Consider the following 16,625-nt stretch of genomic DNA (forward strand, 5'->3'; position numbering starts at 1 on the left):
TGTGCTGACAGATTGGGGGAAGGAAATGTGGCAGTATCAAGCCTAAGAGAGGACTTATGTAAGAGAGTTGGGTAAGCAGAGACTGGTTGTGTTGCTGAAGTGATAGAAGTCTAGAAAATGTTGCGCTAGCCTCTTCATACTGTGATACATGTCTGCCTAATATATAAAAAAGTATTTGTATTGGTGTCAGGAGGGAGCTGTTTGCTCATTTCATTGGCAGAAAGGAAGATCCTGAAATTCCAGTGCCAAGCATTAAAATAGACAACAACAAAAAACCTGGAAGATTTAACAGAAAAAATTTCATTCTTTGACTTGCAGTAATATATATATTATATCTTGCTTCATGTAGATCTAGCGGCTTTTGGTCCCCTTGACATACCAGTGGCATATGAAAGCCCTGTGGATGGATGGAGCGTTAGATTGGAAGTAATAAGGCTGTGCCTGACTTACCTCAGCATTTGTAGCAGATGTTACAAATGTCATAACATGAACCTCTGGGATCAGACTGAAAAAAGCAAGACAACAGATGTAGGCCTCTTAGTTTTACCAGCAAGTATAGTGTGACACTATATAACACTGTTCAGGCTTGATGTTAATATCCTACTCTCCTTCCCAGAACAGAACCAGTGACACTAACAATTTGTGTAGCGCTGAAGTCAGAGAGGGGTGACAGCAGTTTTCTCCCCAGGGGAATTTTAATACTAGTTTGAAAATAAGACAGCAGCACTGTTATTCCAAACATTCAGTATCTTGCAAACATTCAGTATCTTTACTTTAATGAGTAAACTAGAGCCTTCGCTCGTCCTGGAGGAATCGAAAATTTAAGGAATCGTGATGATTTTGATATATATATATATATTTTGGTGTCTTGGCTTATTTCCTCAGTTTTTCAATCAAAATCCATAGTTTTGGATGCTAACTTGAACTCTAGTCAACTTTCCAAACTATTTGAGGATCCCTCTCTTTGATTCCTCTCCTTTACCTCAAGCAGCCAGCTTGTATCCAGCTGGATGTATCCCACCATTTCCTTTCCCATAGCATTTCTAAGAACTGTTTTTTCTTTGTGCCTGTAGCAACCAAAAAATCTCCAGTAGTCCCTTATCTCATCTTGATTATTTCAACTAACTTCTCTGGCACTGTAACAGTTGCATCATCCTTTGTCACATTTTTTGCAATCCTTACTTTTTTGCTCCTCCAACAACATTCCTTATCTGTCAGTTTGTCAGCCTCTCAAAACTCTTTTCCTGCCTCCTCTGCATTGCCCCTTATTTGTAAATTACTCTCCTTGGGCTGAGTGACAAAGCCACTTCCTCCTCCTTCAGATCTTTTCCCTTTCTTTTCTTTTTTTTTTTTTTTAAGACTTATGTCTGCAATGGTACTTATTTAAGAAAGAAAACAGCCAGTAAGGAATTAGGTGGGGTTAATTAGTACTTACCATATCTATTTTAATAGTAGAAAAAAGTGTGAATATATAAAATCATATATATTAGATGGTGTCTCTTTCCCCCGTATCTTTTTTTGTATTCTTTGTCCTCTTAGCTGGAAAGCTCCTAGGGACAAAATAATTATATGCATTTGTACAGCATTTAGTGTAATGAGGTCCTGATCCTGGGTGCTATAATAATGTAAATAAACAGTAGTAGTAAGCTGGTTACCCTGCTTTGATACCAATACATTTTGCTCTTCTGTACTGGACTGATGACTAAAGCAAATACTGGGGATGCAGTTTGTTTCCCTAGCATTGTAATGTAATGTTTTGTACTAATTGCCCTAATTTTAGTTTTAATTACAAATTAAACTGTGTTCCTTGCCTCCTCAAATAGTATAAAAGTTTTTGTAACACATTATGTCAGAGAGGTCATGTCATGCATTGAAGTTATTTCTACTGCTTTTATTTCATGGGAGTTTCCACTGGATTTGCATGGGTTCCAGGGCAGTAAAAATCTTGTCAGTTGTTCTTTAACTTGAATTAGTTTTAGGATTTTCTCGCAGCTGCCTTAGAGCACGTCACCATTTACTGAGGTGCTAGAGAGTGTTCAGGCCCTCTCAGTTTTTCTCTGTACTTGAGCTTTTAGCAGTGGTGACTTTCTCTGCCACATCATTCCCTCAGGTGCTGTCATTCTTGAACTAGAAGCTTAGCCTTCTCCCTGAAGAATTTCATTGTCAAGGAGAGGAGTGGGGGTTCTCCCATGAAGAATTTTAATCACCCTATCTGTAGCCCTTTTGAAGGAGGCACAATAGTTCCTATAGTAACTACTGGACTGTGGGAGAAAGGCCAGTGCTCCCTCCCCCAGCTACAGAAGGAAAACTCTCTTCACTTAGATAAGGAGAAATTCTTGCACGGAAAAGCCTTCATCCTTCACAGTTAAAAGAACAATCTTTGAGATATACTCTCTAAAATGTATGCATAAGTACAAATTAAAAAGAAACCTGCCTCATGGAATGCATTAAAATCTTGCAAGTGCTTGTTTTTAAGTCTCACATGGCTTTTCATAGAGCTGTTTATTTTTAATTTAAGAAGTGCAGAAAAGTTGAGACAAGCATTTAGGGCCAGATCTTGGTTTTCTCTCATGCAGCTCTCACTGGAATAATCAGGGCAGGAGAAGGCCCATGAAACGGATGAAAATTTGTGGTGAGGCAGCCACACATCTAATTTCTTTCCCCCTCCCTAATGACTTTGAATCTTAGCTGCTTTTGAGTGGGTGGGAAAGGCAAACATGTAACTGAAAGGAATGCAGACTTAAGATGTGTTGCCACCAGTCCAGTTAACAATGAGTAAAATGATACAGCACTTGCCAAACTTTGACAACAGTTTAACTTGTTGCAAGAGGTTGAATTCTGGATTTTATTTTTATGAAAAAAAACATTTAAAATTCTTATTGCACTCATGCAGTTTGACAGATTAACTAAAGATGAATAAGTAATAAAACATAACTGTAGTTTCCATTTTTAAATGATCGTTTCTTGACATGCTAACAAATGCATTCTTGACACCTCTTTTGTTATTCCGTTGAACGTTCCAGTTTACTTCAACAACAATGGACATATTTTACAAAGATGTTCACATGACTTGGAGGATGGGCAGCAGTCATCATATATCTTGAATGGTGGAAATTAATCTATGGTAAAATTATTTAAAATGCCATTTTTTGCATTTTAAGTTGTTTACCAAATATGGCATTAGGCATTTACAGAGTCCTTTTCTGACAAACTAGTTCAAATATTTTCATAGTTTCATAGTTTCTAGGGTCGGAGGGGACCTGAGCAGATCATCTAGTCCGACCCCCTGCCCTGGCAGGAAAGAGTATTGGGGTCAAACAACCCCAGCAAGATGTTCATCTAACCTCCTCTTAAACACCCCCAGGGTAGGAGCCTGCACCACTTCTCTTGGAAGTTGGTTCTAGATCCCAGCCGCCCTGACTGTGAAGTAGCGCCTCCTGAAATCTAACCTAAACCTACCCTCTGCCAGCTTGTGACCATTATTCCTGGTCCCTCTTGGAGGTGCTCGGGGGAACAGTGACTTCCCCAATGCCTGCTGGTCCCCCCTGACTAGTTTATAACAGGCCACAAGATCCCCCCTCAGTCTTCTCTTTTGGAGGCTGAACAGGTTCAGGTCCCGTAGCCTCTCCTCATAGGGCCTGCCCTGTTGTCCCCTGATCATACGAGTGGCCCTCCTCTGGACCCTCTCCATGCTGTCCACATCCCTCTTGAAGTGTGGCGCCCAGAACTGGACACAGTGCTCCAACTGTGGCCTGACCAGTGCCGCATAGAGGGGGAGGATCGCCTCTTTGGACCTGCTTGAGATGGATCTGTGGATGCACGACAAGGTGCGGTTGGCCTTCCTGACTGCCTCCCCACACTGCTGGCCCATGTTCATCTTGGAGTCAGTGATGACCCCAAGATCCTTTTCCGCCTCTGTGCTGAGAAGAGGGGAGTTCCCTAACCTGTAGGTATGGTGCCGGTTGTTCCTCCCGAGGTGCATCACCTTGCACTTGTCTGTGTTGAAACCCATCCTATTCTCATTCGCCCACCCCTGTAACCTGTCTAGGTCTGATTGTAGCCTGTTGCATCTTCCAGTGTGCCCATGTCCCCCCACATCTTAATGTCATCAGCAAATTTGAACAGGGTGCTTTTTACCCCCTCGTCCAAATTGCTGATGAAGATGTTGACCAGTGCGGGCCCGAGGACTGAGCCCTGCGGAACCTCACTGCCCACGTCCTTCCAGGTTGAGAAGGACCCATCCACTACCACCCTCTGGGTGCGGCCCTTCAGCCAGTTGGTGACCCATTTGACTGTGTGGGTGTCTACACCACAGCCCCCCAGTTTCTTAATGAGAACGGGGTGAGAGACAGTGTCAAAAGCCTTCCGGAAGTCCAGGAAGACTATATCCACTGCTACCCCTGCATCTAATGATCTGGTGATCTGATCGTAAAAGGCCACCAGGTTGATCTGAGAGGACCTGCCACTGATGAACCCATGTTGGTTGCCCCTAAGCATGCAGTCCCCTGCTGGCCCCTCCTGGATGTGTGCCAGCATAATTTTTTCAAACACCTTGCCTAGGATCGAGGTAAGACTAACTGGCCTATAGTTTCCTGGGTCCTCCTTCCTGCCTTTTTTGAAGATGGGGACCACATTGGCCCTCTTCCAGTCCTCCGGTACCTCACCAGAACACCACGAGTGCTGGTAAAGCCATGCCAGGGGACTTGCAATGACCTCGGCCAGTTCCTTTAGAACTCTAGGGTGGAGATCATCTGGACCGGCTGACTTGAATACGTCCAACCCCTCCAGAAGCTCCCTAACTAAATCCTCGCTAACCCGTGGCCCAGGTGTGCCTCCCCTGGGGCCCGAGGGGGGGCCAGTAGGGAGGTGGCTGTTCTGGTCCCTACTTAGGAAGATGGAGGCAAAGAAATCGTTAAACATGTTAGCTTTGCCGTCCGGTGTGACAACCACATTTCCCAACGCATCCTGCAAGGGCCCCACATTACCCGGGACCTTCTTTTTACCCCCTATGTATTTAAAAAAGGACTTTTTATTGTCCTTAATCTGGGAAGCTAGTCCCAGTTCCTTCTCTGCCTTGGCCTTTCTAACTACCCCCCTACATCCCCGAGCAACTACAGAATAGTGCTCCCTGGTGATGACCCCTTCTTTCCATTGGGTGTAAGCCTCCTTTTTAGCAATTTTGTAGCTGTGATGGCTTGTAATGGTTCAGGGCTCGTTATTTTAATAGTTTTACTAAAGCACTTGAAAGATTTGACACAAATGTTATACTTTAACCTGAGATCCCCCTCGTGGACACTCACCAGTTTGCTATTTGTAGACCCAAACCTTTGATCCCATGGCTACCACCAGCTAGAATTGTTGACGGTATCTAGAACTGTACATCTTGCAACAAGTTAAAGTACTGTCCAGGGCTGGATTACCAGATAGGCAAAGTAAGCACATGGCATGTGCAGAGGCACATGCTCCCTCTGCAGCAGTAGCACAAATAGCCATCCTCCTCCCTTCCCTTCTCATCCCTTCCCTTCCTTTTGCTGGCCTCCTCGTGGGCATTAGTGCTGGAGAGGGTGGGGGGGGTGTCTCAACTAGCTCAGGGCCCATGAGTTTTTTTACCTAGGGCCCGCTAAATGGTTAATCCGACCCTGGTACTGTCACTCAGTTTCTCCATCAGCATCCTTTTCAAGTGACAAGACTGCATTTTTATTTACTTTAGAATCCAACCTGTTGGTCCTTCTCTCTTTTAGACTGGGTTGCCAAGTCCCATCACCTGTTTGTAAATCATGTTTTCAGCAAGTCCAACTGGATTTTGACTTTTCCTGTATCTTTATTTTAGGACTGATCATTGGTAGGAAAATGCCATGATAGAGTGCAGCTTGTCAAAAAATATCCCTGTTTATCCATAGGAAGTGGACAAATAGGAAGTAAAAGGAATAAAAGCAACAAGAGTCACATCTAATCTAATCAAAACCCCGAGCCTTTTCTTGAAAGTTTCAGGTGACTGGAATAAAGCATAGCCTTAAAGAGCATGTCTGTACCATCAACTGACTATACTAGGGACTGCTTCAGTGAAACATGGCATGACAACTCTATGTATATTGCAACCTAAACATAATGGCTGTAGTGACTTGTGGCACAGGCCTTTTGCCAATAAGTTCCGTATCTCAATTTCATTTTCCTTAGTTCCATCCTTTGATGGCTTAGGTGCATGCACTGAGACAAACTGCACTCTTTCAGTTCGACTCCCAGCCAGTATTCAGGTCTCCTCAGAGGCTGAGCTTTTAGCCACTTTCAGATTCTTTGTTCAGACTTACCACCTGAACAGACCTTAGATCCCATCTGGGATCTCTCTCTGCTGGGCAGGACCAGCCAAACTCCTGATGTCAAATTAATGGATATAAACTTCAAAGGATTTATCTTGTTCCTAAAATGATAATTGGGAATGCCTTGCAGCAAGTGCCCTTGCTTCGTGGGATAAGTACAGACATTCAGAAAGCCCGAGCCTGAATTGATTCAATCTTTGCAGGTTACTCTAACCTGCATAGATTGAAGTAGCAAGCAAGTGAATAGACATTCACTTTTCATTCTAGAAATGCAGGCACATGCCTGTAGTGGCTCAGGCTAGAAGCCATGGGGTGCTAGAGTGAGCCCTCCCTTCTCTGCAGTGGCCAAGCTGGAGCAACGTCGAGCTCAGAAGAGAGCATGGCCAGGCCTTGGCAGGCCTAAGTATGATGGGGGCGTTAAACCCCACCCTGCTGCAGGGACCCCAACTGGGGTATGACTGGAGGGGAGGGGGGGAAGCAGCCCTTGCCAGACTTGTGGGGGGAGAAGGAGCATGGCCAGACCCTGGCCAGAGGCTGGCTCAGCATGGCCCCCTGAGGTGAAAGGGGCAGGGAGGGGATTTATTCCCCTCTATACTCCTCTCCCACCAGGGGACCACAGCTGGGGTCTGCCAGCCCTGGCTGCTGGGGTCCCCTGGGGGAAGAGGGGAGGGAGGAGAGAATAAACCCCCACCCTGCCCACTTCACCTCAAGGCCATGCCAGCCAGCATCTGGCCACACCCCTGCCCCTGGAGCAGCCCCTGTCATGGTGTCCTGGGGAGCATAAGTCTCTTCCTAGTGTGGGGGTTGCTGCGCTGCAGGTGGGAGTGAGGTGGGCAGAGCTGCCAGGCAAGTGGTGGTGGTGGGGCTTGGAGGGGTGGCTATAGGGGCTAAGCCAAATTTTGGGTGGCCATATACCCCCAAGGCCTCCCTTAGCACCATCACTGCTTGTCCCACACAGGCTGCAGCAGCCCTACCCCTGCCCCCCCCCCCCCCACTTGCAGTGCATTGACCCCACCAGGAAGAGGCTTGTACTTCTTGGGACACCATGACAGGGGCTGCTGCTCCAGGGGTGGGGTGTGGCCAGATACCAACCAGCATGGCTTCATGAGGCGAAGGGGGTAAGGGTGGAGTTTATTCCCTCCTCCCTCCCCTTTCGCTCTGGGAGACCTCAGTCAGGGTCTGCCTGTCCAGGGGCAAGCAGTGGAGGTGGTGTCCAGGGGCTAGCAGACCCCAGCTGCAGTCCTTTGGTGGGAGAGAGGATGGAGGGGGGGAAAAAACCTCTCCCTGCCCCCTTTGCCTCAGGGAGCCATGCCAGCTGGTGTCTGGCCATGTCCCCACCCCTGCTGTGGCTAGGAAGCAGAGGGGTGGGGCCAGCCCTGCTCTTTGGAGCAGACAGCACAGCCCAGCCCAGGGCGGAAAAGCATGCTGGGACGCTGGGGGACTCTGATTTAACTTAAACCAGGAAGGGGACTGGGATAGAAGTTCTATAAACTGGTTTGACCTCAATCAGTTAAGTTTGATACATTTAACCAGGTTTATCTTAACCTAGTTTGGGCCATTCTGAAACTGGCTTATGTGCAGTGAACTTTTTTTCTCTTACAGGTTTAAACTAGTTTCTGATCACTTAAGATGGTTTATGTGTAGCTTCTGGCCCTAGCCCTAGTGATCAAAGGTAACTGATTTAACCCTTGCTTATCCTTTGGCTTAGGAATGCAGTAATTGCCAAACCCACAGAAATACATTTCCCACAGTCTTCATAAGTCTCCTCATCCTTGTGAAGTTAACAGAGCAACTTGTGTGAGAAGGGTGTCCTCGTGGAACTTTTTGAGCAAAAAGTGTGGGACTTTGAACTGATGGCTGGGCAGGTTTTTCCGGTCTAACGTCTTATTAACTTGAGTAGATTATATTTTCCATTGGACTATTTCTTCTATTTGAAAAATATGAAAAAATCCTCAAACGAATAAGATTCTGGAAACAGCAGTTAGGGCATTTATACACATTTTTTCCCTGTGACGTGCCGGAGACCTGCTGCTTCGGAGCAGACTCGATTAATGTAGTTGTATAAGTGGCGAAATGCACGTCAGCACACAGAAAATGGCAGCGGTGCACTTTTGAATTAAAACGTCTCTGAGGTGTTTTATTTCAAAAGCGTGCTGCCACCATTTTCTCAGGGTTGACACGCATTTCTCCACTTATACAACTGCAAGCATTGCAGCACCAGGCACTTTTCAAAGCACCCATTGCTATGGTACTTGCATGTGTAAAAATGCCCTTAAATACTGCAGCTGCTTCCTACAATATACTCCTTTTTTGCTTGCTGACCTCCTAGAAAAGTTACAACTTAAGCTGTACTTTCTCGTTTGCATTTTGAAATCATTGTTTACTTCTGGGTAGCAAAAGAAATAATATACAAGTTTGTCATTAATGCTAGGAACAGAAAATCTTCAAGAAAGCATTTAATTTAGTTTCATTTGTGACTTTTTTGTTCTTTCTTGTACATTTTCCAGTCATTCCCGCACCCAGGGAGCGGGGTGTAGCTTCCACTGCAGCACACACCCAGGGAAGGCACGGGGAGTATGTGCCTCTGGATCTGCATGCAGGGTGAGGGTGGGCTGCCGTGAGCTGGGCCCGGGGCTGCTGTAGCCCCGCCCAAGGCTCTGTCCCTGCGCTGCTGCCATCTGCCCTGAACACAGCCATAGCTCAGCCCCCCTGCCGGGAAGGTCCTGGTGCCGTCTCTGCCCCAGCCAACAGCAGCCGCCCGCCTTTGCCCCGCACACAGATCCAGGGCCCCCCCAGGCCCTCCCAGGGCACGTTCAGCAGTGGGAGCTGTCCCAGTCCTCCCCACGGCCCCAGACGAGCTGCTCACGGCTCTGTCTCCACCCCGCCCCAGCTGTGCAGCACCTGCCCCAGCCTCAGCCCCACTCCTCCCTCACCACCGGGGCCTCGATCTGCCCCTCCCCCCACACTCATTCCCTCACAACAGACTTATGAGCCAGACCCGGCTGCTCTCCACGCTGTGGGGCTGTGCTTCTGGCTGCCTGCATGCTGCGCTGGGACATTTATCAGCCACATTATCGGCCACATCAGCCAAAAAAAGCTGATTGCCAATACTGTCAATTTTCCGTATATTGGTGCCAATCTAATATGGGACCGATGTATCAGTGCACCTCTAGTGTCTGTACCTGGCTCTTCTGTGATTGTGCCTGCAAAGTGAGGACTGATTTATTCTCCCTTAGTGTCCTGAATGCCTATAGGACTAAATTAAAACCTAACCTACCACTAACTGTTTTAGTTTGCACTGCTGTCTGAGCATTCTCTGGATAATAGTGACATTAAAAAGTAGTCTCTCTTAATTGAATAAATAGATGAAGGGAATAAAGCTATAGATTACTGTTAATAAATGACCTGTTCAGCAAAAAGAAGTTAGTTTTTATGTCAACTTGGTTACCAGATTGTATTAGAAAGCTGTCATGTTTCTGAAATATACCAATCTGTGTACCAAAATGTTATTTTTCTGATGCAGATGAACAGCATGAAAGCAACTGCTGGAGGCTGGACAAAGTAAAATATTGAGGCAGTGAAGTCAAAACAGTGAGGAAAGTAACATTGCTTTCCTTGTTGTGGGATTAGCAAGCAGTTATTGTCTCATTCTTCAAAATGCCAAATATGATAGTGAGAGTAAAAAAAGTACAAGTTTAAGAAGTATGCATTTAACATCTATTCAATTACTAATAATACTGGAGTTGGAGCTTGCCTACCAGCAGTGTAATGGTTTTCTGTTTAACATATTTATGTTGGTTGTAAAATTAGGAACTGTCAGTAGAGCCCCACATCACCTGTGTAAGTGCAAAACACATAAATCAAGAGGAGTTCCAGTGCCATAAAAATGACATTGAACTGAATGGCATGAAACTACTACAAGATATTTGCGTGTATGGATACCAGGATGCATGCATAGACTTTTAGTAGATTTTATTGACAGATATTAAAGCAACGACTACCTGATTCTGTATATACTTTCTAAGTTAACTCACTGATGTTGAAGTATATTAATTTGAATTTTGAAGCTGAAGTGTCTAAAGCCTGAAAGGACAGGTGAATTATTATTTAACAGGCTTCAAAATAATAGATATTATTTTAAAACTCTGCAAGCAGATCATTTACTCATTTTTGTTTGACCACTTCCATAGACTTTATTCAGGTTGTGTCATTCACCTGCTAAGCAACCATAATATGCAATTAACATTGTAGAATTGGAAGCAATATTTAGTAAGATAGCTATATTAAAAATGCCAGTGGATTTTAGGGAAGGAATGTACATTCTGGAAATAGAAAATTAATCAGAAAATCAGCCCTGAGTAGGGATGTCTTTAGGCTATATGAAAAATATAACAAAATCTGCATGGAAGAAAGAAAATCAGTGGGTTTGGTTTTGAGGGCCTGGGGTTTTTTGTTTGCTTGTTTGTTTATAACAATGCTAAGGTAAGGAGTCAGATGAAACGATACCTAATGGTACTAAATCTGTGGATTCTCTACACTTCTTATTTAATAAATCCTAAATTAAATCACTGTATCAAATGCAGTTCTTACCAATACTAATCGTGATAGGAGCTTTGATAATCTTTACAATATTGTATATCGTACTTACTAATTAAAGCTAAAGTTTTCCCCAGAAACATGGCCACAATTCTCATTCAAGTGAATTACTCAGAATATTTCTGTGGGGTTAGGTAAGCTGGAAGGAGATTTCAGCTCTCAATATGAGTTTGTGTTTGGAGGATGCAGGGAATCCTGAGTGGGGAGGGAGACTGCAGGAAACCTAGGAAATTTAGGGTGCTATGGATTTTGTCTCCACACTATGCACAGCTTGTTAGTCCAGTAATGTAACTATAGGAAACATATGACAAAAACAAGGAAGAGCAAAGTGACTTAGGGACAGAGAAATGGGAATGAGTTTAAGATACATCAACTCCAAATGAACTCATTAGTAAGATCCTAAATTCAGTGGGGAAAAAAAAAGGTGGTGTGTCATATATCTTCAGATACTGAATGGAACAACAGCGTATAAATTATTGTGACAAAAGTCTAGTGTCTAAATTAATTCAGTGCATAAAGTAACAATGTGAGAAAGAGTGACATTTTTCTAGCTATCAGTATGTCACTGGACTTCTATAGGAAAGCAGAAAATAACATGGATAATCTTGGGATAGGAGCAGACACCATTTGTAGTTGGTGTAGGCAGCTGCTTGAATCGATTAGCACTGAAACCACCTGTTTGCCCAATATAAATAGCTTAGAATTTCCTGAAAGGGAATTACATGAAGCTTCACTGAAGAATGGTATTACAATTTTAAGCCAACAGGATGGTCATTACTAAGCAAATATCGGTATGTGCTGACATTATATTAGGCACTTGATACTGTAGAGAAAAGGTGCCCAACTCCTGACCATAGGAACCATGCCATCCTGCCCACAGGTCCAGAATTACAGGTCTAAAAATTCTGGTGGGGGGAATGGTGGCAGCAGTTGCCACTGCCAAATTTCTGGACCTGTGGGGAGCACCTCAGGCCAGATATCAGGCTAGATTGGAGGTGGCAGGGACCTGATTTGGGCATTCAGCGGCCAGCTGGAGGTGGTGTGGGGCCTGATCCAGGCTGCAAACCAATCCTGCACCACTTAGTAAGCCAGTGACACTAAAAGGCTGAGCTTTAGAGGACTTAACATTCTGCTCTAAATTTTGTTTTCTCTAAACAGCTGATAATCAGGATTTAGAGTTATTCTTTCCAATGGCTCAAAATCAAATTTTGTTGATTTAATGGCTTTGCTATGTTTGTTGTTACTTACTAAAAACAAATACGTTGAATCAGAGTGTGTCTCTAAGATGCACTGTTTGAAGAAATCACCACTATCACTATGGCTCCCCGGAAACTATAGCAGTAAGGATATTGGCATGTAGGCTAGAGTAGCCATTACATAATTTTAGAAGGTCCGGCATCAATTTCACCTTCTTTCTTTTGGTGTGAATATAGCTGGTTCAAAGAGGCATAGGAGGGAGAAAAGGCTGTTCAGCCATCCTTTTTTTTTCTTCATTTCTCATTGAAGCAGATACCATCTGAAAGGAAAAAAATCATACATTGTAATAGGTGATGTTCTCCCCTCTGACTGTATGAAGACATCTGTTACCAGCTTGGTGTTCTGGCCCACAGGGCATCTTTACACATGCTCCAGGGTGGAAGGGAAGGGGTGGGGGGAGGGCAATTTAATTAGTGTTTTTGAGAGCTGCTCTAAATAAAGTGCCCACAGCATTTCATGTATTCAGGATCCCGTGCTTCAAAATGGCGGCGGGGACACTTTAATTAAAGCTCATTACTTTAATAGAAACTCATTTGATGAGCTTTAGTTAAAGTGCTCCTGCCGCCATTTTGAAGCGTGAGGACACTGAATACACGAGATGCCAAGGATGCTGTAGCATGCTAATTAGCACGCTCCAGCAGACTCAACTAATTAGCACGGGAGCAGGCATTGGGCACATTTATAGATGCCCACAAAGATTAATGAAAGTCCTGTCTTGTAATTTCTTGTTTCTTTTTTTTACTCCTCATTGATTTTGAAAATGACACTGTGTTGCTTCCTAATTTTAAGAATAGTTTGGTTTGAATACATGTTACTTACCGGCTATTCCCTAACTGTAGTATCTGGCATTATGTAGTATCTCCTTATGCTTAGGATAGGATATAACTCATGTACTTGAGATACTGTGATGGAGTGACTGTTGGTAAATGGTGACTTTTTAGAGGTGGCTGTCCCATTCATTTCAAGTGATAAAGGTAGCATTGTTTTTAGATAAACATAAAACATATTTACAATTACAAACTAACTTTTAGTTTTCATCTACACATTTGGATGCACATGAATTGTATATATCATCTCCTTTTATTTCTTTTTACCAGACCTGCTGCATATTCTCAGTAATTTGAACAAAGAAATGTATAGAGGATTGGGATGTATTTATATAGCCTGTTCATTTTCATAGATTTCTGAGCATGATTTTTAAAAAGAAGTTTTATGTTGGAAATTCCTGTCACTGAAAACTATACAGCAATTTTATTTACTTTAGTGCTAGGCAAACTTGAAATTAACACTGTTGGTATTTAAAATACAAGATTATATTTAAATAGTAAATGTCCGGTGTTGTGATTAGAGATTTTTTACATTCAAATGTATAGACATTGCAACATAATTGTTTTTGGGGTTTTTTTTATTCAGTTATAGGTGCCCAGCGCAGGAGAAGCCCTAGTGCCCTTGCAATCGAAGTATTTGAATCACATTTGGGAAGCCACATTTTGCAGGTAAGCAAATTTTTTTTCCATGAAAAAATTAAGATAACTATATAAATAGTAACAATAGCTAATATTTCTGCCAATTACTTGAATGCTGGTGTTATCCAAACGTATATTTATGAGATTTTTACGTACTCATATTTTTTTCTCTTTAGAAAGTACATGATTGGGAGAGTTTTAATAAGAGTGGGTGGGCAAGTATTATTTGTGCTCTAATAATTTAAATGAATCACACTATTTAGTTGTATTGTACTGTGTTGTGCTGTGTTGTTTGCTCACATAATTACACTGTGTGTGTATATGCATGCACACATGTGCACGTGCACAACACAATTTTGTAGCAATAATTTGATTTTTTTTCCCCTCTTGTGTATCCTGTACAGACTTAGATTTTCTTTTCTCCTCTTAGTTTATCCTACCTCCAGTCCCAATTGTCATGAGTGTTGCATTGCAAATTACAACAGCCTTCATAGACAAAAAATAACAGCATGAGTCTCTTAGCTAAAATGAGATGCTCAATAATTTGATTTTTCCCTAAGAATTTTATGACACTGTACAGTAGTCAGAAAGACTAGATTGAACAGAAATGACCTGATGGAAATATCATATGCATTATATGTTTTGCTTTGTCAAGGAATAGTGATTCCACAAAATCTTTCTTAGGTTTTAAATAATGAAACATGGAGTAGAAGCAGTTAACAAAGGCAATATGGACAAAATGGGGTGTGTTTTATAAGTATAGACAGAATTCCCTCCCCTCCCCCCCCCGAAGGAAAAAAAAAAGTAAAGGAAAAATCCCAAACCTATGGCAATAAGAAACCTGCTTTGCATCTGGTCTTTTTTAGCTGCAGTACTAAGCAACTGCTGCTATTTACTAGTATAGAGTGCTTCTCAATCCAAGTGTACAGCATGAAATATTGTCTTTTGATATGCAAGAGAGGCAAATTAGGATATTATAATGAGAAATATTCCACTTAATTTGAAACAATTGAGAGAGATTTCTCTGTGCTACCCTGGTTCAGGCTTTCAAAAGAGCTATGGGATAACGTCCAGATTTTTCATACCTTTTCAAAGTTAACTAAATGCAAAATGGAAACAAAGATAATTTTAGGAAAACATAAAATTAACCAGTAGAATGAATTTTCCCAAGGTACAGAAATTATGAATGGAGTGATTTAATTATTTGCATGCCCTTGGCAGAGGTCTAGGTTCAAGTTTTACATTCTGTAAGCAAATGCTTATAGTTATAGTACCAAGGATGTAAAATCAACACCATTCTGTTTTGCATATTAGACAGGACTGCTGTTATGCTGCCTCATAGATGTAAAAAATGAATAAATAAGCAGCAGTTGTGTGATGTTTCAGTTTATGTAATTTGTCAGCATGTTGCTATGAATATATAAACACATACTGTATATCCTAAAGGTACATTTTTACAATATGTATTCTTTCAAATATCTAGATAAAACCGCATTGAAATTGATTTGTATACAGTTTTTATCCAGGCCTTATGCATGATCCTATAATATGTGTACAGTTCATTCTGTTATGTGAGGCATCTGAGACTACCACCCTGAAAACCATTTAGAATCTAAGTTTTTCATTTATTGGATATTTAAGACATTTAATCATTTTCTTATCTATTTAAAGCAGATTTCCTTTTTCTTTAGGCATTTTCCTATTATTATATGAAAAGCTACAGCATTTCCAGTATGTAAGAGTTATAGAGCTACAAAAAGCCACTACAGGATCTCTACATGTAGGTGATGAGTTTGTCTTAGAATTACCATCAATACCATATTGAATATCTGTTGAGGTGTAGCCTTTTCAGTGCAGGTAGTGGTCTTACCAGATTGATCCCATTAATCTTTAGCCCAGTTGATAGTAGGAAGTTCAGAGTTGATGTTTTAGAAGAGAATAGGCTGTTGATGATGGATAAAGGACCAATGAATTAGTAATGGATGTGAGTTATTCATGGTATGTTAAAACCTCTGTTTAGCAGTATAAGTACAGTCCTCTGTAAAAATGTATATAGTATAAATGTACATAATACGTGTATATAGTACATTCAGTACAGTGCTGAAATATATTACCTGCCAAATATCTACAGGAACTTCATAATGTCACCTTGTTGATGTCATTGGTTAGAAAAAACATCTAGAGAAGTCGGTGATATTAGTAAGATGTCAAACATTCAGCCAGAGCAATCCACTGGAATTCTGTTCTAACAATTGCTTCTTCGGGGCACTACATCTAGAAATAATTTCCAAGTCAATATTGTGGTAACTACTACCAGTACTTGAGTGAGAGATCAACATAGATGTAACTTCAGACCTACAAATCTATTCTATGTTGTTGTTTTTCACGCTACTGTTTGAGGAAGCCACATATATAGTTAGCTTGTTTAATCCTCCTTCTCATTAATATTTTTAAGCCTTAGCCTGCAGTAAGTTCAGAAATTAAAGAGACTCTTTAACCCTCATAATTTTTTATACTTCAAAATTTATTGATAGACACGAGAAACTATAATATAGTCTGTTAAAAAAATGAGCATAGTTTCTTGTAAGTGATGTTATAAAAATAGAAATGGGGCAGCATCTTGTAACATTTTAAATCTTGATTCTACAAGCAAGTGGTCTCAATCAATCATGTCAAAAAATTCCAAGCCACAGCCAATTGAAGTATATCACACTGAAGAAACAGTTCTCCCAGTAGGTTTACAGCCAAAAGGAAGTATCCACAATAAACTCATGAAAAAAGAGAAATGCCCCCAAATGCTATTATATCAGTATCTTCATAATCAGAAAATAAGTTTTTTATGTTGTCCACCTGGCTGAAGAAGTAGTGGGATTGCCTTGAACAGAAGAGAAGCTAGGTAAAGAATTGAGAGTGTGCCCATTAATTTTTACCAAGACTTTTCATAGTGGGTATCTCATTATACTCCACATTCTTCTTCTACTTCAGAGTG

At 42.0% G+C, this 16,625-nt stretch overlaps 1 protein-coding gene across 7 annotated transcripts in view; it reads left to right on the forward strand.

Moving 5' to 3' along the window:
• NPAS3 (neuronal PAS domain protein 3) overlaps positions 1-16,625 on the forward strand; it is an 853,230-nt gene that overhangs the window by 409,717 nt on the left and 426,888 nt on the right. For all 7 annotated transcript variants that reach the window (XM_090033579.1, XM_090033581.1, XM_090033580.1 and 4 more), the window contains one exon: positions 13,584-13,666. In XM_090033579.1, coding sequence (XP_089889705.1) covers positions 13,584-13,666 — 83 coding nt within the window. The remainder of the gene's footprint in view (positions 1-13,583; positions 13,667-16,625) is intronic.

The sequence above is a fragment of the Crocodylus siamensis genome, chromosome 2, assembly GCF_052110815.1.
Source record: "Crocodylus siamensis isolate JL-2025a chromosome 2, ASM5211081v1, whole genome shotgun sequence".
NCBI classification, from domain to species: domain Eukaryota; kingdom Metazoa; phylum Chordata; order Crocodylia; family Crocodylidae; genus Crocodylus; species Crocodylus siamensis.